Source organism: Ursus arctos, unplaced genomic scaffold (assembly GCF_023065955.2).
Source record: "Ursus arctos isolate Adak ecotype North America unplaced genomic scaffold, UrsArc2.0 scaffold_6, whole genome shotgun sequence".
NCBI classification, from domain to species: domain Eukaryota; kingdom Metazoa; phylum Chordata; class Mammalia; order Carnivora; family Ursidae; genus Ursus; species Ursus arctos.
This window is the reverse complement of record NW_026623078.1, coordinates 15,582,929-15,606,154: the sequence shown is the minus strand read 5'-3', so window position 1 is coordinate 15,606,154 and position 23,226 is coordinate 15,582,929. Positions and strand designations below refer to the sequence as shown.

Sequence of the window (23,226 nt, the reverse complement as noted above, 5' to 3'; positions counted from 1 at the left end):
GAATCATATACAATGTGGTCTTTTTGACTGGGTTCCTTCACTTGGCCTCATGTTTTCAAGGTAAATTCCTTTGTAATATGTAACAGTACTTAATTCCATTTTATTGCCAAATAACATTATATATATTATACATATACTACTCTATATTATATTAAAATAACATTACACACACACACCATTTTATGTATCTGTTCATCAGTTGTTTCCACTCATTGGCTTTTATGAATAATCCAGCTCACATGCAAGTTTTTGCATGGATATGTTTTCATTTATCTAGGTATATATTCAGGAGTGTAATTGCTAAGTCAGATAGTAAATAACCTTTTGAGGAACTGACAAACTGTCCTCCAAAGCAGATGAATCATCTTACATTCCCACCAGCAGCGTAAGAGGGCTCCTGATTTCTCCACATCTTCACCAATACTTGTTATCAACTGTCTTCTTAATTCTTATGTCTTCATTTCATTGATGGCTAAGTATGTTGAGCATCTTTTTATATTTTCACTGGCCATTTGTGTATCTTCAAGAATTTTCTATTCAGATTCTTGGCTCATATTTCAATTGGGTTATTTGTCTTGTATTATTGAATTGTAAGAGTTCTTTATGTATTCTATATATACACCCCTTATCAGATATATGATTTGCAATTATTTTCTCACATTATATAGATTATCTTTTCACTTTCTGATAGTGTCCTTTGATGTACAAGAGTGTTTAATTTTGATGAAGTCTAATTTATCCTTTTTTCTCTTGTTGAATATGCTTTTGCTGTCACAGCTCTGAAACCATTGTCAAATTCAGGGTCACAAAGATTTATGTTTTCTTCTAAGAGTTTTAAAGTTTTATCTCTTACATTTTAGCCTTAGATAAATTTTGAATTAATTTTTGTATATGAGTAGGGGCCCAATTTCATTCTTTTGCTTATGAGTACCCAGTTGTTTCCACACCATTTGTTAAAAGACTATTCCTTGGGGCACCTGGGTGGCATAGTCGTTAAGCGTCTGCCTTCGGCTCAGGGCATGATCCCAGCATTCTGGGATCGAGCCCCACATCAGGCTCCTCTGCTAGGAGCCTGCTTCTCCCTCTTCCACTCCCCCTGCTTGTGTTCCTTCTCTCACTGGCTGTCTCTATCTCTGTCAAATAAATAAATAAAATCTTTAAAAAAAAAAAAAGACTATTCCTTCTCCCCACTGAATTGTCTTGGCACCCTTTTCAAAAATCAGTTGTCTATAATGTGAGAGCTTATTTCCAGATTCTCAATTCTATTCCATTGGGTTATATGTCAGTCCTTATGCCAGTACTACACTGTCTTGATTACTATAGCATGGTTAGCAAGTTTTTAAATCAAGAAGTGTGAGTCCCCCAACTTTGTTTTGCTTTTTCAGGATTGTTTTCAAATTTCAATGTGAGTGTCAGGATCAGCTTGACAATTTCTGCAAAGAAGCCAACTGGGATTTTCATAGGGATTGCATTGATTTTGTATTTGAGAAGTAGTGATGTCTTAACAATATTAAGTGTTCCAACTCATGAACATGGGATGTATTTACACTTATTTAGGTCTTCTTTAATTTCTTTCAACAATGTTTTATAATTTTCAGATTATAAGTTTTTGACTTCTTTTGTTAAATTTATTCCAAAGTATTTTATCCTTTTTGATACTATTAGAAATGGAATCTTTTTTTAAGTTTCATTTTTGGATTATTTATTGCTTCAGTTTAGAAATACAATTGATTTTCATATATTAATCTTGTATCCTGCAATCTTGCTTGTCTGTCACCACTAGGTAGGATGTTGGTTGTGGGTTTTCCATGTAAGTCCTTTATTATGTTGAGTAAGTTACACTCTAGTCCTAGTTTGTTGAGTGTTCTTATCATTAAGGTATGTTGAACTTTGTCATATTTTTCTTCCATGTCTGTTGAAATGATCATGTAGTTTTGTCCTTTATTCTAGTGATATAATGTAATAAATACATTGATTGATTTTTGGATTCTCTCTCTATTCCTACTTGATCTCCAAGCAACATTAACACAGTTTGAGCATTGCTTTTTGAAATACTCTACCTTCTTCTCTTGATTTCATTATTCTATTTTTCTCCTACTTCACAGGTTCCTTTTCCTTGGTCTTATTCTAAATGCTGAGTGTCCAGGGCTTTGTCCTGAGCTCTCTTCTCTTTTGTTTGCACTCTCCTTGCATGATTTTATCCAGTACCATGATCCTCTCCACGGTAATGGCCTCTAATTTACATTTCCAGCCTTGATCTCTTTTTTGAGCTCAGAGCAAGATCCTACTGCCTCCTCCATGTCTTCATTTACTATTAACAATGTAAACTTAACTTGATCAAAACAAAGTGATTATTTCCCACTGTTTTCCAAGTCTCCTTTAGCTCAGTTAAGGTTTCCAAAATGCACCTATTTGCTAGCCAAGAACTAGAAGTTGTCTTAATTCTTTTTCTCCTCCATCTTCCAAACCTAATCATGTCTACTTCAAAATACATCCCAAATTCAATGACTTCTCATCATCTATATTGCTAAGGCCCAGTCCAAACCACTAATATCTCTTCTCTGGACAATTGTATAAGCTTCCTAATATCTCGCATTCCTGTTGTCAGTTCTCTATGCAGCAGCCTCGTTTAGGTTTTAAAAACCTAAATTACATCAATGTAAAAATTTACATTGCCTTCCCATTCCTGCATAATGAAACCTAAACCCCTTGTCATAACCTAAGAGATCCAACATGATCTGGGCCTTGACTACCTCTCAGTCTTCACCTTTCACCCTTCTCCCACATCTACCATGCCTAGACACACTATCTTTCATTCTGTCCTGTAAAATATATCAAGCTTCTTCCTGCCTCAAGGAATGGCTAGTTCTTTGTTATCACTCGGAATTCAGCTTAAACGTTTTCTACCTTGAATATTCTATCATAAGGAGAAACAGTCACAACTTACTCCCCAGTCACTCCCTATTCTACACCATTTATCTTTTATTTTCTTTAAAAAAATAAATATGATATGAAACCATTCTTTTAATTCGCTTACCTTTCCAAAAAATAGTCCATCCTCATTCACTACATAATGTAATGAATGTAAGCTCCAGGAGAGAAAATGTGGCTTCAATAGTATCTGCCCTCAAACAGTATCTGACACATAGTAGGTGATCAATTAATATTTGTTGAAGAAATGAATAGGATATGTGAAAGATACAAAAACTATAAAGACAGAGCATCTTTCCCAAAGTAACTTGTAGTTTAGACAAAGAAATATGTATTTACTCATTAAAAGTAGTTCTGAATTCTAGTATGTTCAAAACCAGGCATTTTATTAGGAGTTGGGAACACAAACCTGCCCCACTATCTTTACCTTAGTTTGGCCCTCATCATTACTTGCTTTAATTTCTAAAATAATCTCAAAATGTTTTTTTAATGAACATTTTCAAACATAGACAAAAGTAGTGAGACAGTATAATCAATTTTCAGACTTAATAATTACCACAGCTTTGCTGAATGTGCTTCATTTAGTTATTTTTTCCTACTTTTTTCTTTGCTGAAGTATCCTAAAGCAAACACAAAAGTCTTGTCATTCCATTCCTACATCCTTTAGTAAACATCTCTAAAAGTATTAATGTTTTCTTACATAACTATATTGTCATTATCACCTTTAATTAATAATAGTTCCTTATTAATATCTAGTAATCTGTCAACAGTTGAATTTCCCTAATTGCCTCAAAAATATGTTCAATGAATCAGGATTTAAATAAGGTGTACACATTACTTTTAGGTATTCTTTAATCTAGAGAGCCCACCCTCCTTGTCTGTGTATTTTCAGAAACAGGTCAGTTTTTCTATAGAATATCTCACATGCCAGATTTGCCTTGGGATTCCTTGTGGTGTCTCTTTCTACTATCCTTCATATTGTTTGTAAGTGGAATTTAGTTTTAGAGCCTTAACTAAATTCAGGTTCAACTTCTTGAGGAAGAACACTTCCTATGTAGTGCTGTGTACTTTACTCCGTGAGAAGCACATGCTTTTTCCACCTTGAGAGATGCTAAGATGGATCAACGGGTTCAGTAAATCTCTCCATTGTGAGGTTCCCCTTGACCTTTCTCTCCTGTAATGGTTCTATCCATTACGTGTTGCCTGATTCAATTATTTAATTAAGAATTGTAAAATGATGCTATCTTAATTTTATCATTTCTATCCTATTTATTATTTGAAGTTCTGTTTGAAAATAGAACTATTTGGTGGAAATACAGTATGTATAAGAAAATCAAAATAAATGCTTAACTTTTGCTCCTAATTTCTTATTTTCACAATAAGGCATTAGCGCCTTAGTTAATTATTAGGCATCCAGTGAGTTCTTAGAGTTATTTTTCTCTTTTCTGCCTCTATGGTCTTGTTCCCTCTCTCTCTCTCTCTCTCTCTCTCTCTCTCTCACACACACACACACACACACACACACACAACTTGCTTACTCTCTCTCTCTTTTGGTATCACTGTAAATTAATTGTTTTTTATATACATAATGTCTATCAATTCTAGTCATTATTATTTTGATGCTCAAATTGTCACATAACTAATGGAAGCCTCTTCATATTGGCCCTTGTTCTTTTGACATAATCCATTAATCTTCCTTGCTTTGTGACACAAGCTGTCCCAAGCTCATCTTGTAAATTCCTGCCATATCCAGAATCAGGCATTCCTCCAATGAGCCTGGGATTATTGTAGTGAGGAATAGTATTTAGACACCACAACACAGGTATTAGTTGTGTTCATTGTTATTGCATTGTGAATGCCCCTTGGTCTCCTTTGTGGATAGTGCCAGGAAGTGAGTACATTTGAAATTAAAAAAAAAATTAGTAAACACATACAGTTTACTGTATGTTAATTACACCTCAACAAAGCCATTAAAAATGAAAAACAAAAATAATGCACATCAGTAGGCTCTATTTCAACCACTACTTTAAGTCTCAACATTGGTAAGATAGAGATAGGGTAAGATAAAGATAACCATATGAAGAAGTATACAGCACATGGCACACCACTATACACCATTCACAGTTCAGCAAATGAGTGTTGACAAATTATTTTCCATACAAGATGTCTACAATAGAGATCAAGAAATCTTAAGTTTTTTTAAGTGAAACAACTAAGTACATCTGGAAAAAATAATTTAAATTCACCTAATATCTTAGATCAGAAAAATCTCAGAAGGATGAAAGAAATAAACAATAAAACCTCAGAAGCATCAGTGAAAAGCCATGAGGATTTTTAAAAAGGAAGTTGTGAGAGACAGAAATGACCCCAAATCCAAAGGAATAAAAGTATAACTAATTTGACAACAAAAAATAAAATGCATGGTAAAAACCATCATTAGCAAAATTAGAAGACAACCGACAAACTGAAACATAATATCTGCAACTCAGATCACAAGTGAAGAGCTAATCTGCATAACAGAGAGCTCCTACCAAATCTCTGAATAAAAACCTACAACCTAATAGACATGGATACAGGATATGAACAGATTATTCACAGAAAATAAAATACTCTAAATGGCTCTAAAATATATGAATTAAACTTAATTCACTCAGAGTAAAAAACCACAATTTTAGATGAATGCTAAAAAAGCAGTAAAACTGATAAATTTTACTACATCTTGATCCTTTCCTTTTAATATTCTGTGTGTTCAAATTGGAAGTAGACATAAAGTGGTTTTGGTGTCTACTGAGGCATGATGTCTGTTTTGAGGAAAAGCACTTGTGAGATTGAATTGCAAGCTGAATCAGCTTCTTTTTCATCAAACATCAATTTTACTGGAAAAAAAAAACTTGAAAAACAAACTGTGGTAATGCAGACATGTGTATTTGTTAGACATCTCCTGAGAAATGAACAAAGTGAGCCTGTCACTTCAAGGAAAACAATTAACAGCCAATTGCCAATGATAAAATTTGAGCTTTCAAGCAAAAATTAGGACTTTGGAAAACTTGTGTCTGCCACCATGGACTTCACACCCTTCCAATACTTAAAAGACTTTTCTGACAACATGAGTAATGATGTTCAGAAATCTAATTTTTAAAATATTTTATAGTAAAATATGTCAACATTTAGAAGATCTGTGTAAGTCCGTGAACCAGTATTTTCCAAGTGACCAATGCATGATACTTCAAAATCATGCATGAGTAGGGGAAAAAGATCCATTCAATGTACAAGAGAGATAAATAGATGTTATTATAAGAGTGTACAGAAAGGCCACTGATATGGTTTCAGAGTCTCATTGTACCTAATTTTTAAGAAACTACCACTTAGTGTGAGTGCATCCAAGAAGAATATCCACAAATACCTGAATAGGTTATTGAAATCCTCTCCCTTTTCCAATTTCTAATCTGTGCTCACACAGAATTTCTACACATACTTCAACCACAGCAACATATTGTGACAGAAAGAATGCAGAAGCAGATATGAAAATTGAGCTTTCTTCTATTAAGTCAGACATTAAAGAGATTTGCAAAACTATAAAAACAATGAAAATAGTTATTTTTCATAAAATATGTTAACAATGAACAAGTTTGTTATTTTTAAATAAATTAAAAACTGTTTTTAGACTTCCTCATTTTTAGCCTCTAATATAGCAAATACCAATAGACACAGGGCCACATAAACAAAAGCTCTTTGGGGACTTCAATAATTTTTAAGCAAATAAAGAGTTACTAAGAATGAAAAGTTTGAGAATCACTGTTCTAGAAAATTAGAAATTGCTGAAATTTACCCCAGAACAAAGATATCAAGGCAAATTAATTACCATATAAGAAATTATAGTTTATAGTTACCTCTCAATAAAACATGCATTCTACCAGTCTAAGACACATGTAACCACACTACTGTATAAACTTTTCACAGCATGAAGGAAAGCTTCCAAAATTGTTTCTTTGATGCCAGCATATTAATACACACACACACACACACACACACACACACACACACCTTAAAAACAATCTCATTTGTAATATGTTTGTCAAGGTATTTCTTCCAGAAATGCAAAAGAGGCTCAATATTAAGAAATTTGTTCACCATATCAATAGATTTAAAAAACATATGAACACCTACTTAGCTACTACAAAGGCATTTGATAAAATTCTAAATACATTCCAAAATGAAATCATAAAATTACTGAAAGAAACCATGGGATAATTTAAAAAAATAATCTCAGAACATGGAGGATCTTTCTTACCAATCAATTAATTTCTTGATGAGTCCCACCTAGTGGGGTATAAACATGGAAAAGTTTTTTCTTCTAATTACTGGTTTCAACTGCATTGTGTCACTCATCTTTTCCCACCCCTTAATTAAAATCTAAGAAAGAGTCAATGACTTTCTGGTAACTTCAGATTATTAAAACTCAGTCCAACTCAGTTTGAAACCCTACATTGATCCAATTCAAAGCTTTGTCCTCGCTATCACCAGGTAGACTTATGCTTGAGTAAAGAAACTGTAACATTTAAAATCCAAACTGCAGCATTCTTGAGTGAGAGTTAGCACTAGTAATAATAACATCTTGGTCATGTACTGAGGATAAATCAGATGAATGGCCACCTGAGATCAAAGGATTTGAAATGGGGAGAGGGGAGTCTCCTCCACTATTTCAAATCCCCTCCCCTGTGGATTCTATACCTAGTTCCTCTGGTATTGGGGAGCAGGAAGGAGGGACAAAGGAGGCAGAAGCCATCTTGAATGTCTGGCTATATGTTGGTGGTAAAGAGATATTCTTGGATTTGTTTTATTTTGTATTTGTTTATTCTTTCAAAGTGGGAAGATCACATAGTCCAGCACCTTCCTTTTACAATGAGAAAACTAAGGCCCATGTAGATGGGATGACTCCTGAGAGGTGGCTGACCTAGCAGTGGACTTAAGCATGTCCTCACAACTCCTGTCAGTGTCCCCTTTGCTGCACTACAGCTGCCTCTCCTACATGTGTCCATCAGAGCCAGGACCAGGTTGCATAAGGTCTTGGGAGGTACTCACCTCAGGTGTAATATTTAAGGGGTGCCAGTGCTGAGGTCTCATCTGAAAGCTCGACCAAGGAGAGATCTGCTTCCAAAGTCACATGGTTGTCGGTAGAATTTCAGTTCTTTGGGGGCTGTTGGACTGGAAGCCTCAGTTTGTGCTGCCTGTTGGCTACAGGCTACCCTTGTTTCCTTGCTACCCTCATTTCCTCGGTCCTCTCCCTATAGCAGCTCCCAATATGGCAGCTTGGTTTATCAAAACTAGCAAGGGAGAGAGTCTATAGAACCTATATTTATATAGAACCCTATTTAATCTATTCATGGAAGTGACATCCAGGCACGTTTGCCAAATTCTAGTGTTTAAAGCAAGTCACACATTTCCACACTCAAGAGGATGAGATTCCACAGGGGCATGAATAACAGGTGGTGGAGATCCCTGGGGGCCATATTTGAGGCTGTCCACCACACAAGCAATGCAGCAGAATTAGTGTGTGGTGAAAGCAATAGGTTCCGATCTTCTCGTAAAGGGAGGTAAATGGTATTTTCTAAAAAGTTGTACCAATTCTATACAATATGAAAACACAACCTCAGAGGGAAAAATTATTGATAGGTAAATCTATCCCTGGCTCCCCTGCATGATATCAGGATCACAAAAGCGTGACCATGGGAGTCCTCTGCAGATTATCTGCTAAAACTAGGAAATGGCACTACGTAACGGAAGTAGACCAATTTTTCAGATTGCATTTCAAAAATGTTAGAATCTCTAGGCCTGCAGGCCTGGGAACAGGAGAAAGAAAGGGGGGAAAGAAGTACTATGAGGCCTGGTGGGTAGGACATTCAGTTCCTACCACTACAGAGAATTCTGTGAGCTCTGCAGTTAAATATGATTAAAAATTACCAACCCAATGTGAGTTAAATAGGAATCATTCTCAATGAAAAGATCTGTGTCCCTAGTTCTGTTCCATTGCTCACTTTAGTGAAACAATTTTAATGAGCAAATAGAGTTAACTGGCATTGAGTATCTACAGAACTTCAAACCGAAAAAATGAGTTAAAAAATAAGGATTCAGTCTTACAATGGATACATATTAGTAGCTCAATAAAATTTCTAACCTCAACTAAAGTAAAATACAGAGAGCCTTGCTATGCTATGTTATATCACATAATAGGATTTTATACCTCACAGGTAAGTACAGCTACTAATGATAATGGTAAGAGCTAATATATAGTGAAAGACACCATAGTACAGGCGGTAAGCATGTAAACTCTGGAGTTAGACTGCAGAGGTTCAAACACCAGCTTTTGCTGTGACCTTGGGCAGGCCACCTAACCTTAGCTTTCTCATGTATAAAATACAAATAACACCACTTATGTTCCAGGGTTGATGTGAGGACCAAACAAATTGATATTAGTACAGTGCTGGCTACTGTCAGGTACCCAGTACTGTTCTAAGTCCCCACATGTAATCCTTGTAAACCACATGCAATTGCCTCCACATTTCACCCTCCTACCAATACTACATGGGTAACCACGAGAGAGTTTTAAACTCTTTCTGGGTTTTATCCTTAAATTTCAGACTTTGTTCTTTATTTTAGCACAAAGTTATTTAGATAAAAAATTCTGCAAATAAAATAGTGTCTATATAGACACTTGACACATTCCTTTGGAAAATTTGCCTTTATTGTGTTACTAATAACGTGTACCATGAATTATGTAGTTTTTAACTTCTGTTAATTTCCTTTTGTAAGTAGTAGGATGACACTGTCATTGCAGCAAAAGACCAGTAGATGGCTGTCCACAGAAAGGAACAAATACCTACAGTAAGAATTTGTACAAGATCATTTTAAAAGACCTACAAAAATCAGTGAAGGAAGACTATGGATAAATACGTTGAAAACACAAAGTTTGCAATGGTCTTAAGAATATTTTTTAATTTTAAAATGAAACGGATATTTAATTCCACCTTTTCACAGCAAAATCTTCATTACACTGCCAGAGGAAGTATCTATTTGGGTATAACCTTCCCAAAGGCTAACTTACTTAACAGCAAAGTACTTATAATCTTATAATATGCATATCCTTTGATTAAGTCATCAAAGGATATATATATCTAGTAATTGGTCTAAGGAATTAAGGATAGCATACTCTCTTCTTCTTTTGGATAAATTGTTAATTTTTACTTTTTCTCTAATATCTTACGATGTGTTAGAACATTACTTTCTTAATGAAAATGTGGAGCCCACAGGAGCAGTTAACTTTCAAGAGAAAAATACAACAAAATGTCTCTACTAAAGCATAAATTTGAAAATAGTAATGCTTTCATTACATTTTTCTGTTATCTCAACCAGCTGTTTCCTTAGTTCTAGTCACACCAACAATTTTTCCCATACATGCTGTGCCACATTTAGCCTATTTCTATACTGAAATTCTTTTCTAAGGTCAAGGAAGTTAATTTGTTCACCATTTTCTCAAGTACTTGAAGGGGAAGAGAAACCTAAGAATAGATGTACCAGATTTGTTCCTAAAAAAAAAAAAAAAAAAAAAAATCACAAGTACACTTCTCAAGCATTCTTACTGGAAGCCATAGCAATAAGTTAAAGCCCTAAGTTAAGAAGTCTCATTTAGGTTACAGCTTGTAAACTAAGAATGCAGGTTTTCAGATTTTTTGTTGCAAATTCTACTAATATGGTTTTTACAGCCAGCTGACACTATAGAATATCTGAACTAGAAATATACAAAATTTAATATTTAAATCATTTAAATAAATGGCAGAAAAACTAGTATACATATTTTTGTGAGCCAAAGAAAGCCAGCTATTAGCTATGCCCAATTATCACCAAACAAATAAGTTCATGCTATTATTTGATAAAAGTTTTAAGTATAATTTCCTTTCAAGGAGCAGAAGAGAAAGGCTCAAGAAAAAGCCCTAATGGGAGGGATCAGAGGTCTGTCCTTCACCAGTTCTGTGTGTCTGAGCAAATAACTCTTCTGCACTCAGCAATTCACCTGTAAAATAATGAGGTTATTTACTCTTCCTTCTGTCCTGTACCAAAACCAGTCTTACCTATTTCGTTCTACTTAACCACTCTGTCATCTTTAAGTATATGTGTCCTCCTTAATGGTCTCTCTCCTGGCTATCCAAGTCAGTTGACCGCTCTTGGTTTTTCTACTGTACTTTGTCCCATACACCCAGTATTACGGAGATCTTAAAGGGTCTTATCCGACATTGCCTTATCCGAACAGAGAGGAGATAACATGTTTTAGAGTTAGGGAGACGGCCTGGGTCTCCAGGATGGGCCTCCGGATGCACAGCAGCCAGGCATTTTTGCCGTCGCTTTCCCGGAGGCAAAGAACCCAAATTCAGGTGCTTTCTGGAAACTGATTAGATGCTTCTGCAGCTCGGGGAAGCCAGAAGGCGAAATATCACGAAAATGTATTTCAGGCTATGAAAAAGGTTTAAAACAACACGCCCAGGTTGTCAGTCATTTTTCCTAATATTCACGTGAGTTAAACTCAGAAGTTACCCACCTGCTCAGAGAACGAGTGATTCGGTTTGTATAGGAAGCAACATTTGCACTGTAAAAACCACAGGAGTCGTTTTGACTTTGCAGAGGCCAGGGGTAGGTGCACCAGGAAGAGGAGTTTCTCAGGTTTTAGTTCGTAGTCTCCCTGTCACCTCTTCAAGGTGGCCAAAGGACCACGGTAACTGCCCTGGCGGGGACGCCACCTCGCGGGGCTCTAACTCCGCCGGTCCGAAAGGGGGCGCCCATAGCCACGCCTTTCCCGCCAACTCCACGGGTGCTCCCACCCTGCTCGCGCAGCCGCCTCCAAAGCCCTCAGGGCAATTCCTCTTCCGGGGCAGCGCGAAGACGCGTGCGGGACCCGGATGCAGACGAGCGCAGCTATATAAGCGCCACGCAGGCCTCACGTCTTTCTCTTTGAGGAAGCGGCGGTAGCAGCTACAGCGGAGCTTTTGAGCGCCCCGCTCCTGCTCCTGACTCACCGCTGTTCGCTCTCATCGAGGAACAAGTCGGTCAGGAAGCCGCGCCGCAGCCATGGTGAGGCGGGGGCCGGAGCCTCATGGATGGGGACGCGTAGGGACACGGTCCCTTCTGGGGACGGATTCCGGGATGGGAGGAAGCGGTGGCAGTACGAGCCTCGCCTGTCCAGTGAAGGGCGTCGTGAAATGGTGGAGCAGCTTAGGAAGTCTCTTAATGTCGTTTTTAGGCTTTAAAAAAAAAAAAATCCTGTTTCCATTTGTGTGATAATAGGCGTTTAAAGACACCGGAAAGACACCCGTGGAACCGGAGGTGGCGATTCACCGAATTAGAATTACTCTCACCAGCCGCAACGTAAAATCTTTGGAAAAGGGTCAGTACCATATCTTCAGGTTGAGACTTTTGGGGAAGAAAAAAAAAATGAGTTTGGCTTTGTTGTTATACAAGATTGATTCAGAAGTCAAGTGACAAACTGCTTAGCTTAAAGGAAAAATGATCTATGCTTAATTGTTAGTGTCTTTTAAATCCTTGTTGGCGATGAGGAGACAATTACTGTGTTGAATAATGATGATAGTTTTATACGCTATTCTGAGCCAGCATCAATTAAAATTTCTTAACGCCGATTTCCGGCTGTTTTGAACGAACTGAAAGATGCTTTTATTTTTCTGTAGTATGTGCTGACTTGATCAGAGGCGCAAAGGAAAAGAATCTCAAAGTGAAAGGACCGGTTCGGATGCCTACCAAGGTGAAATAAATCGAAGGGGTGGGAAAAACAAAAACTGAAAGAAAAATTGTTGGTAGAATTCGGTACATATTAAGTACCTGATCTTCACAGATAACTGTTGAACCTTTTGCTGCTCTTTTTCTCGGGTGGGGTATGATGCTTTTGTAAGGGTACTGTCCAATTGATGTTGATTTAGGTGAAAAGGAATGATACTGTGGGAAGTATTCAAATGAAATAAGTGAGAGTAATGGTTTTGTAGATGTCCTAGGGATAAGCATAAACCCATAAATGCTTGGTTTTCTTTGTCTTTTGTTGCAGACTCTGAGAATCACTACAAGAAAAACTCCTTGTGGTGAAGGTTCTAAGACTTGGGATCGTTTTCAGATGAGGATCCACAAGCGACTCATTGATTTGCACAGTCCTTCTGAGATTGTTAAGCAGATTACTTCCATCAGTATTGAGCCAGGAGTTGAGGTTGAAGTCACCATTGCAGATGCTTAAATCAGCCTTTTTAATAAATTGATTATCAGTTGTTAAATCTTGTTGACTTTCATTCATAATACCCATGTATTTTAAGAATAGAGTTGTGCTACGAAATTTTGTCCACCTTTCAAGTAGAGTAGTCAAAATGAGATGAATATCCTTCGGGTGGGTGGTGTATCCTGTTTTCATTGTATCTCCTGTCACTGAAGCATTTATCACTTGACATCATTTGAAAACTGAATTGTATTAACTAAATACATGGAGATCTTAGCGTTGATGAATGTGGTTCATAACTGCATATTAGAGCTTTTCCAAAAGACATCTGGGTTTTACCGCCCAAAAATTCTGATAACAGGGTGCTTTGTATGTGGGCAGGTAACTTAATTTGGGAAACAGTAAGTTCTGCCAATTAATACATCCTTCCTCTTGACATTAGGCTAGAGTAAACTTTGAATATTCTTAAATATTTTGGAAATACTGGTCTTTATATTAAGCGGTTTTGAAGAGAAGTCTTTTAATTATATTTTAGATTAACAGGTCAAAAAAAAGACCCAGTATTTATGTTAACATTTAGGTTATATCTGTAGAACTGTATTTTATATACAGTCCTTGGAATTTCTTTTAATACAGAGCTATACTAATGTTTATATGTAAATGTTAGCTTAATACATTTATGTTAACTTAGAGAAAAGCATGTCATATGAGTAGAGCAAATTTATTTAGGCAAACCCCTGTTGGCACAATAGTGGGTAACATTGTTCAGCTACTAGACTCTTTATGCTTTATTTTTTTATTTTTAAAAATTTATTTTAGGGGCACCTGGGGTGGCTCAGTTAGGTGTCTCCCTTTGATTCAGGTCAAGATCGAGCCTGCATCAGGCTCCTTGCCCAGCGGGGAGCCTGTTGCTCCCCCTGCTTACGTGCTCTATCTCTGTCAAAGTCTTTAAAAATAATTCAGAGAGCAAGAGTGCTTGGGGCGGGGCAGTGGGAGAATCTCAAGCAGACTCCGCACAATGCGGGGCCCACAACTCCTGAGATCATGACCCAAGGAAAATCAGGAGTCAGGTGTACAATCGCCTGAGCCACCCAGGCACTCCTCTGTTCATGCGTTATTTTCTTAAATGCTGTTCCTACAGTGCAAATCAGGAAACTGGCTGTGAGGTTTAACTTGCCTGATGCTGGAGCATTATAGTAGCATAGATGAGGTTTAAATGGGCTCATGGGATGAGCATCCTCTTGATGTCCCATTAAAGTATTGAAGTTTCCTATTTTTAGGATTTATAATCCTATGGATATCCTAAAATTGCCTGAAATATTTAACAAAAGTAAACATTTTTGCAAATTACAAAATTCAGAAAAAGTAATTGTGAGCATTTTGCTATTCTTAATAGGATTACAGTCATGAAATTCATGCCTTTTCTCTGGGTTTGGGCTTAGACCTTCGCTTCTCTGGACTATCGTGTCCACTGTCATCCGTTACCATGTGTGTTCAACCACTTGACAACCTATACCTCCTGTAGCTCAAACTTGACATGTCTAAAATGAAAATCCTCTTGCCTCCCCAAAACATGTGTTCTGTCTCAGTCCATGGTCCACCATGAAGCCAGCCACATGGGTCACTCAAACATTGAGTCCACATCTCCTGTCTCTTACTAGTAATATCCAAGTCCTTTTGATCCCACTTCTTTTTTCTTAGACTTCAAAAAATAATTTGGATATCAGGGATTTGAGTGGAACCGAATCTGGGAAGAACTATGCCAAGTGTATAAACAAAATCTCAGGTATTTTTTTAATTAGCTTGGGAAACTAAAAGATTTCAACTGTAACTGTTCAAAAAATATTGAGCCGTAAGCATACTATTTGAAGAATTCTACAATATGAGTCTAGTTAAGGTTCCTGAGGTAAGCAGTGATCCATTCTTTGAAGCTGGTGTTCTTGGTTTAGAAGTGAATTATTAGAAGCCAGGTAGTGAGCTACTGGCATGTTTTCAACCCAATTTTAAGCTTTCTCTACACTGAGGACTGCAAAGAAAGCTCTAGGGAGCAGTTAGAATCATTTTAAAGCTTAAGTACCTGCTAATGTGTGGCCCCCACATAGAAGTACTTACAAGCTTGTTTTGATGTTTAAATAACTGCAACACAGAAGTCTATGGAATACACTCAATACCCCGACAACTGGTTGAGGAAATAACAGTTCTGTGAAAACAGCCGTTTAGGACTAAAGAATAGGGGAAAGGGTGCCACAGTAAATCAGAAGATATTGAAAGAAGAGCTTTATGGCCTTCATAACAGTTGTGAATTTTAGCTGATGTGTGCCAAAGTAACTCGTATATCAGCAATTGTAATTTTTCCCACTCAAATTTTTGGAGTTGGATTTAAACTGTAGGTAATATTTAGAGAGCCTGTAATAAAGCCAAAATATAGCACCTAAAATTTTGGGAAATGCTTCCTTTCTGGGAAGGAATTGTCTTCAATTCCTCAAAACCCCTGCAGGACCTTGGGATATATAGAAACCAACTAAAAGTAGGTTAAATAGTGCTAATGGTGCCGATGATTTTGAGAGTTATAGGCCAGCTTGTATGTATGAGGGATGTAAAGAAATGTTGAAAGTGGGAGGCCTCTCCAGTCCTTACCTCATTTCCTTTGGATTCACAGAGTACTGCTGCTGTTTTACAAATGTGAGCTACCTAAGGCAACAGAAACCACCATGGCTGTGCATTTGCTGGATCACATTTCCTTACCTGACATCCCTAAGTGCAAATGTGCAAGCTCTGTGGATCTAAAGTGAACAGGCAAGAGAAAGAAATAGAAATTCCTGGCCGTGCCGTCAGATCTGCTTAAAGCATGGTTATTTGGGTATGTGGGCTTGATAAGATATTTCTTTAGGCCTCAGTTCTGGTGTAAAATTACTTAGAGCATCTATCTCAAGAGTATATATGTGTGTGCCTTTGTCTTTCTGGGGGACATTCTCCTACCAAATTAAGACTGGCTTGCTAAGGGCACAGATTTCTCAAACCAGGACCTCAATTCCCACAGGGTAGGGTACAGTGCTGGCCTGTGGTATTAGGTCAAATGACATTTGCAGAAGTATACGTGAATCCTCGGGTATGACTTTTCTGTGTCCTTCACCCAAAAAGTGACCACGTAGATCTAACTATACTGGAGAACCTGGCAAAGCCAAAGTTTTACCTTTTGAAAGTAAGATGAATTATTTCTTTCATCCTAGGAATAGTGTATTTCACTTCTACAGCAAGTTAAACTTTGAGAGAAGTGAATCCTTCCATTCATTTTGTTCTGTAAACTTTTTCTTTACATAGTACCAGACCTAAGAGATACTGTTAATAGTGTATTATTTGAAACTTCATATACATAAAAGTAATTATAATCTTCTCTTTAGCTATATAAAATATATATCTTTTTAAAAAATATAAATGAGAATATTCAACATTGTTCTGTAAATTATTTTATTAATTATGTATCTGGGAGAGATTTCTGTATCTGCACATACTTCATTTCTTTCAGTGAATTTTGCATTATATGGATGCACCTGAATTTAAATAACCAGAATTTATTTAATAATTAAATTATTAATTTTAAGAATTTGTCATTTATTTAAGAATATTTACCAAATGCAGGTCTGACTTTTATTAGGATAGATAAAAGATGTCAGTCATAGAAATCAGAATTTTTAATTTTAAGATACTACCAAATTGATACCCTCACATGACTCTGCCCATTTATATTTCTACCAGCAGAGTAGTGGAAGGGCAATAATATTCATCTGATAAAATATTATCTTATTCCTGCCTTCCATTTGTTTATGTTCTCTTCCTGGTGCTCCTTTTGATTGGATGACCTTCTGGAGATCCTGTATGTCTCTTAGCTTTCTTTCACATGGTCTTTTAGCCTTTTTTCATTATACAATGTGGGATATTTCCTTGACTTTCTCATCTAGCACTTTTATTGATTTAATTTTTCATTTTGATAATCGTGTTCTTTTTTAACTCCTCCATTCTGGAAAATTTCAAACATACATAGGAGTAGAGGAAATGATATAATTAACCTACTTAGCATTAGGAGTTGTCAGCTGTTGCCAGTCTTCAAGTATACTTTCACCCTCTCCCCCAAGCAACCTTCAGATTATTTTGAAGTTAATCCCAGACATCATAATATTTCATACACACAGTTTTCCGTGTCTAAATCAAAAAGATAAGGACTCACTGATTACTTTTTTTTTTCAGTTTAGTAGCGTTAAGTATGTTCACATTGCTGTGCAACAGATCTCCAGAAATTTTCCATCTTGCAAAATAAACTCTATACCCATTGAACAACAACTCCCCATTTTCCCCTCCCCTAGCCCTTGGCAACCACCTTTCTAATCTGTTTCTGTGACTTTGACTACTTCAGATACTTCATAGAAGTAGAGTCATAACAGTATTTCTTTTTGTGACTGGCTTATTTCATTTAGCATAATGTCCTTAAGGTTCATCCTTGTGCCATATAAGATTTCTTTCTTTTTAAAGGCTAGATAATATTTCATTGCATGTATATACCACATTTATTCATTCTTTATTCATTTATCCCTCCATGAACATTTGAGTGGCTTCTACCTCTTGACTATGGTGAACAATGCTGCAGTGAATACAGGTGTAGTAATATCTCTCAAGACCGGGCTTTCATTCTTTTAGGTAAATACTCGATTATATGGTATAACTGTATTTTTAATTTTTTGAAATCCTCCATAACATTTTCCATAGTGGCTGCACCATTTTACATTCCCACAAGGATTCCAATGTCTCCACCTTCTCACCAACACATTTTCTGGGTTTTTTGTTTGTTTTTTTGATAGTAGCCATCCTAATGGGTGTGAGGCAGTATTATATTGTGTTTTGATTTGCATTTCTCTAATGATTAGTGAAATTGAGTTTTTTTCTTAGACTTGTTAGCCATTTCTGTATCTTTTTTGGAGAAATGTTTATGCAAGTTTTTTGTTCATGTTTTCATCAGGTTATTTTTGTTCTTGTTGGGTTGTAGGAGTTCTTTCTGTAGTCTAAATATTTAACTCATTATTAGATACGTGATTTGCAAATATTTTCTCCCATGCTATGGGTTGCCTTTTCACTGTTGATTGCTTCCTTTGATGCACAGGCTTTTTTAAGTTTGATATAGTCCCGTTTGTCTATTTTTGCTTTTGTTTCCTGTGCTTTTGGTGTCTTATCCAAGAAATCATTGCCAAATCCCATGTCATGAAGCTTGTCATTGGTGTTTTGTTCTGGGAGTTTTGTTGTTTAGGTGTTAGTTTAAGTCTTTAATCAATTTTGAGTTAATTTTGATATATGATATAAGGTAATTTTTGTATATGGCTTCATTCTTTTGCATGGATATATCCAGTTTTTCCAACACTGTTTGTTAAAGAGACTGTCCTTTCCACCACTGAATGGTCTTGGTACCCTGATTGAAAACCATTTGACCCAATACGTGAGGGTCGAGGCAACTTTGCATTCCAGGAAAAAATCCCACTTAGTCATGGTGTATAATTCTTTCAATGTGCTGATGAATTTGGTTTGCTAGTATTTTGCTGAGGATTTTTGCATCAATATTCATCAGGGATATTGGTCTATAGTTTTCTTTTTTTATTGAGGTACAATTGACCTATAACATTAAATGTGTTTGAGGTGTACGAGGTAATGATTCAGTATCTGTATAGAGTCTATAGTTTTTTTGTGGTGTCTTTGGCTTTGGTATTGGAGTGATGCTGTCCTCACAGAAGGAGTCTGGACATGTTCACTTCTCGAGTTTTTTTAGAGGAGTTTGAGGAGGATTGGTGTTAATTCTTTAAATGTTTGGTAGCATTCCCCAGTGAAGCCATCTGATCCTGGGGTTTTCTTTGTTGGCAGATTTTTGATTACAGATTCAATCTCCTTACTAGTCTGTTCAAATTTTTTATTTCTTCACGATTAAGTCTTAGCGGGTTGTATATTTCTGGGAATTGACCCATTTCCTATGGGTTATTCAATTTGTTGGCATACAAGTGTTTGTAGTATTCTCTTATAATCCTTTTCGTTTCTGTGGCATTAGTTGTCATGTCTCATATTTCAATTCTGATTTTAGTTATTTAAGTAGTCTTTCTTTTCAAGTAATCTAGCTAAGGGTTTTTCAATTTTGTTGATCGTTTCAACAATCCAACTCTTCGTTTTATTGATGTCCCTATCGGGTTTTTTTCCTGTTTTCTATTTTAGTTATGCTCTAGTCTTTAGTATTATCTTCCTCATGCTAACTTTGAGTTTCTTCTTTCTCTAGTTGATCTAAAGTTAGATTATTGATTTGAGACTTTCTTATTTCTTAATGTAAGCATTTACACCTATAATCTTCCCTGTTGGTACTGCATTCGCTTCATCTCATAAGTTTTGGCTTAGTGGTTTTCCATTCTCCTTTGTCTCATAATATTTTCTAATTTCCACTGTGAATTCCTTGCCCAAAGAATTTGGCCAGATTGGTTTTTCTGAATTCCAGAAAGTTGTTGAACTCACAAGTCTGTTTCCATTTTCTGTTTTGTTATTTGTCTATTCCTTGGTTTTCCTCTATGATAATTTTAGTGAGGTCTCTAGGCTGAGATGAAGCAACTACCTTTGCTTAGTCTGCAATCCTGAGCTGAAATTTAACTGATTCTTAAAGATTTTTGAGCATCTATTTTATATAGGTAACCCATCTACGGTACTTCTCATTAAGAAGAAAGGTAGAGAAGCATTGTGCCGAAGGGTAGGGGCTCCTGAACCAGACCATCTGGATCCCAAATTTGGCTGTGCTGTGTTCTAGCTGAGACTTTGAGTATGTTACTTACACTCTTGTATCTTAGTTTTCTCCTCAAATGAGAATAATAATAATAAATGCCTCACGGCATTATTGGAAGGTGAAATGAGTAAATATTTTTAATGTGCTTAAGTCAATGCTTGGCATAGAGTAAGAGCTATTTCAATATTTGGAAATTAATAAATTTGAATTTTAGAAAATGAAATGTATCTGAAAATGTGGCCCCTTGAATTTGTCTCACTCATACCTGGTACAGAGTTCCCTGAATACAACAACATTAAAAAAATTTTTTTTCTGCATAGAAATCAACTAAAATTCAGTAATGACCGCTTTCACAGTTAAGTAGGTAGTTGATAAAAAGCAGATGTATAAGTTTAAATGACTGTGTGTATGCTTGACAAGATACACAGGCATCATAGTTGCAACTGAAATAAATTCACAGAAAGACCAACTAACAGAGGCAAGAGGCACAACCTGGCAAAAGAAACACTCAAGCAAACAGATTCCAAACATTTGTTTCCTTTTATTTTTATTAATCATTGCGTTCTCACAGCCAAAGCTTGAGGGGAGTAAGAATACTACCTAGTTAAAGCCCAACCAAAAGACCATAATAAATAGTGAAAAGATAGTTCTACAAAATTGCAGTATTTTTCAAAAAGAAATTTTGACATTGTTTTCCTCTAAACATTTGACAGGTGTTTTTAATCATATAATATTCATTATTTGTTCACTTATGACTTAGCACAGTACATTATCAAGTCTCAAGTGTTTTCATTTCTAAAAGAGTCAACACTGTGGGCTTAAATCTTTTCCAAAGACAAATCCCATTGAACTTTGCTGTAAAGAAAATGAGGGAAGACCCACAAGAGCGAAAACTATATTGTCTCTTAAAGCTGAGGAAAGAGAAACCAGTACACTAAAACCAGTAAGCCTGATTCATCACAATTCAGTCAAGGGCTGCCACAATGCCAGAAAATGAGGTTGACACGTGTTCCTTAAAGATTCCTCTTTTTGTTTTTCTTTTGAAATAATCTCAAACTTACATAAAAGCTGCAAGAACAGTACAAAGACCATTTTGTCAACCATTTGGGTAAAATTTGTCAACAGGACACTCCATCTCCCCCAAACACTTCAATGTATTATTTCCTGCACAAAATTGCATTCTCCAACACAACCATAACACAACCATCAAAATGAGGATATTCACACTGATACATTAGTTCCATCTAATCCTCACATCTCATTCAAATTTTGCCAATTGTCCTAATTCTGCCGTTTAGAGCACAAGGATCCAGATGAGAATCAGGCATCCCATTGAGTTAACAGGTCTTGTTAGTTTCATTTAGCCCACAACAGTTCCTTGGTGTTCCCTTGACCTTCATGACCTTAACACTTCTGAAAGTTAGAGACACTGAAATTTGAATACCTTCCTTACCCAACTCAGGCTGCAGCACCTCATTCAGGGCTGACTCCTGCAAGTGTGCCCTCCTCTTCTGAGAACCTCCCACTTGGTCTGGATGCCCTAAGTTAGGCTGCTGTTGCACTGCCACCACAGTGACACCACCTTGCCCTGCTCAGGCTCCAACACACTTGCACGGGGTCCCGCACCCATGCAGGCACCCCTCTCACTCCACTGAGGCACCAGCACCCTGCACTTGGACGTCCCTCCACAGACACCCTCCTCACCCTGCTCAGGCGCTGATACCCTGCAATGGGACCGTTGCAGCTCCCCACTCCCTGAGGGCGTGGTCTCACACAAAGGCTGAATTGCTTAGGGGGAGAGGGATAATGGGAAAAAGAAGAGGACAGCTTTAGGTAGTGTTAAGAAACATGTTTTAATATCTGTCTAAACGTGAATTGTAGCAGACAAAAGTCAACCAGTTGAGCTGATGTCATTTTACTAAGCAGAGATCAGAAATTTTAAACAAAAAAATCTTTTGGTTTATATCATGAATCCCAAAGGAATATTTTGAAGTGTTAAAATGGGTGGTTACATTGGACTATGATTATTTTAAAAACATGCACAGAGAATTCACTGTCTTAAACACTTCATGCGTATACACAAAAATGATATTCAATCTACTTTGCTCAAACTAAAAAAATGAAATCAATAAAAATTATTATATAAAACATTTAAATTAGCATGATATTATAAATTTGGATTCCTATTTTATAATGATGTGTTAGTGCTCTAGAGAAACAGAACCAATAACACATATATATGAAATTTATTGAAATATATGAAATTTACTGTAAGGAATTGGCACATGTGATTATGAATGCTGAGAAGTCCCAAGATCTGCAGGGTGAGTCAGCAAGCAGAGACCCAGGAGAGCCAATGGGTTAGTTCTAGTCTGTAGGCCAACAGGCTCAAAGATAGGCCAGGAAGAGGCAATGTCCTCTTCAGTGTTCAAGTCTGAAGGCGGGAGGAAGCCAATGTCCCAGCTCAAAAGCAGTCAGGCAGGACTCACTCACTCCCAGGAAGGTCAGCATTTTTGTTCTATTTGGGCATTCAACTGTTTGGATGAGACCCACATATGTTGGTGTGAGGGGCAATCTGCTTTACTCAGTGTACTGATTTAAATGTCAATCTCATCCAAAAACAACCCTGCAGAAGCACCCAGAATAATATTAAGCCACATATCGGGGCCTCTCATGGTCTAGTCAAGTTGACATAGAAAATTAGCCATCACAGGGGTACCTGGGTAGCTTAGTCTGATTCTTGATTTCAGCTCTGTCCGGATCTCGGGGTTGTGAGATCAAGCCCTACGTTGGGCTCCACACTCAGCATGGAGTCTGCTTGGGATTTTCTCTCTCTCCCTCTGCTCCTCCCCCTTCCCCCACTTAAAAAAAATAACCATCACAAATGGTAAGCTGAATGTTCCTACAGGAAACCCTCTTTCCTACAGGAAACTGCTAGTCCATGCCACCATCACTTCTTTTTTTCTCTTGCACCTATAACATAAAATTTAACATCTTAACTGATTTTAACCGTGCAGTTCAGTAGTGTCAAATATATGCACATTGTGGTGAAGCAGATCTCCAGACTGTTTCATTTTATAAAACTGAAATTCTGTGCTCATTAAACAATAGCTCCCCTTTCCTCTGCCCCTAGCATCTCGATCCCCATGCTACTTTCTGTTTCTCAGAGTATGACTATGTCGGATACCTCACAGTAGTGGAATCATAATAGTATTTGTCATTTTGTGACTGGCTTATG

The 23,226-nt window shown here is 36.8% G+C and overlaps 1 protein-coding gene and 1 non-coding gene across 2 annotated transcripts; both read left to right on the top strand.

Moving 5' to 3' along the window:
- Window positions 1-11,863: 11,863 nt before the first annotated feature.
- Window positions 11,864-13,253, top strand: RPS20 (ribosomal protein S20). The gene is made up of 4 exons (XM_026516458.3): window positions 11,864-12,051; window positions 12,265-12,364; window positions 12,663-12,736; window positions 13,034-13,253. The coding sequence occupies exons 1-4, from the start codon at window positions 12,049-12,051 to the stop codon at window positions 13,214-13,216; spliced, it is 360 nt and encodes a 119-aa protein (XP_026372243.1). The 5' UTR covers window positions 11,864-12,048; the 3' UTR covers window positions 13,217-13,253.
- On the top strand, window positions 12,524-12,590 carry LOC113268179 (small nucleolar RNA U54). The gene has a single exon (XR_003321042.1). It is a non-coding gene; the product is annotated as a small nucleolar RNA U54 (small nucleolar RNA).
- Window positions 13,254-23,226: the final 9,973 nt, after the last annotated feature.

Bases quoted from the DNA above. Each gene is read 5' to 3' on its own strand.
- RPS20 (XM_026516458.3), top strand. The intron at 12,365-12,662 runs GTCAGTACCATA...ATTTTTCTGTAG, and splicing joins CGTAAAATCTTTGGAAAAGG to TATGTGCTGACTTGATCAGA. The intron at 12,737-13,033 runs GTGAAATAAATC...CTTTTGTTGCAG, and splicing joins CGGTTCGGATGCCTACCAAG to ACTCTGAGAATCACTACAAG.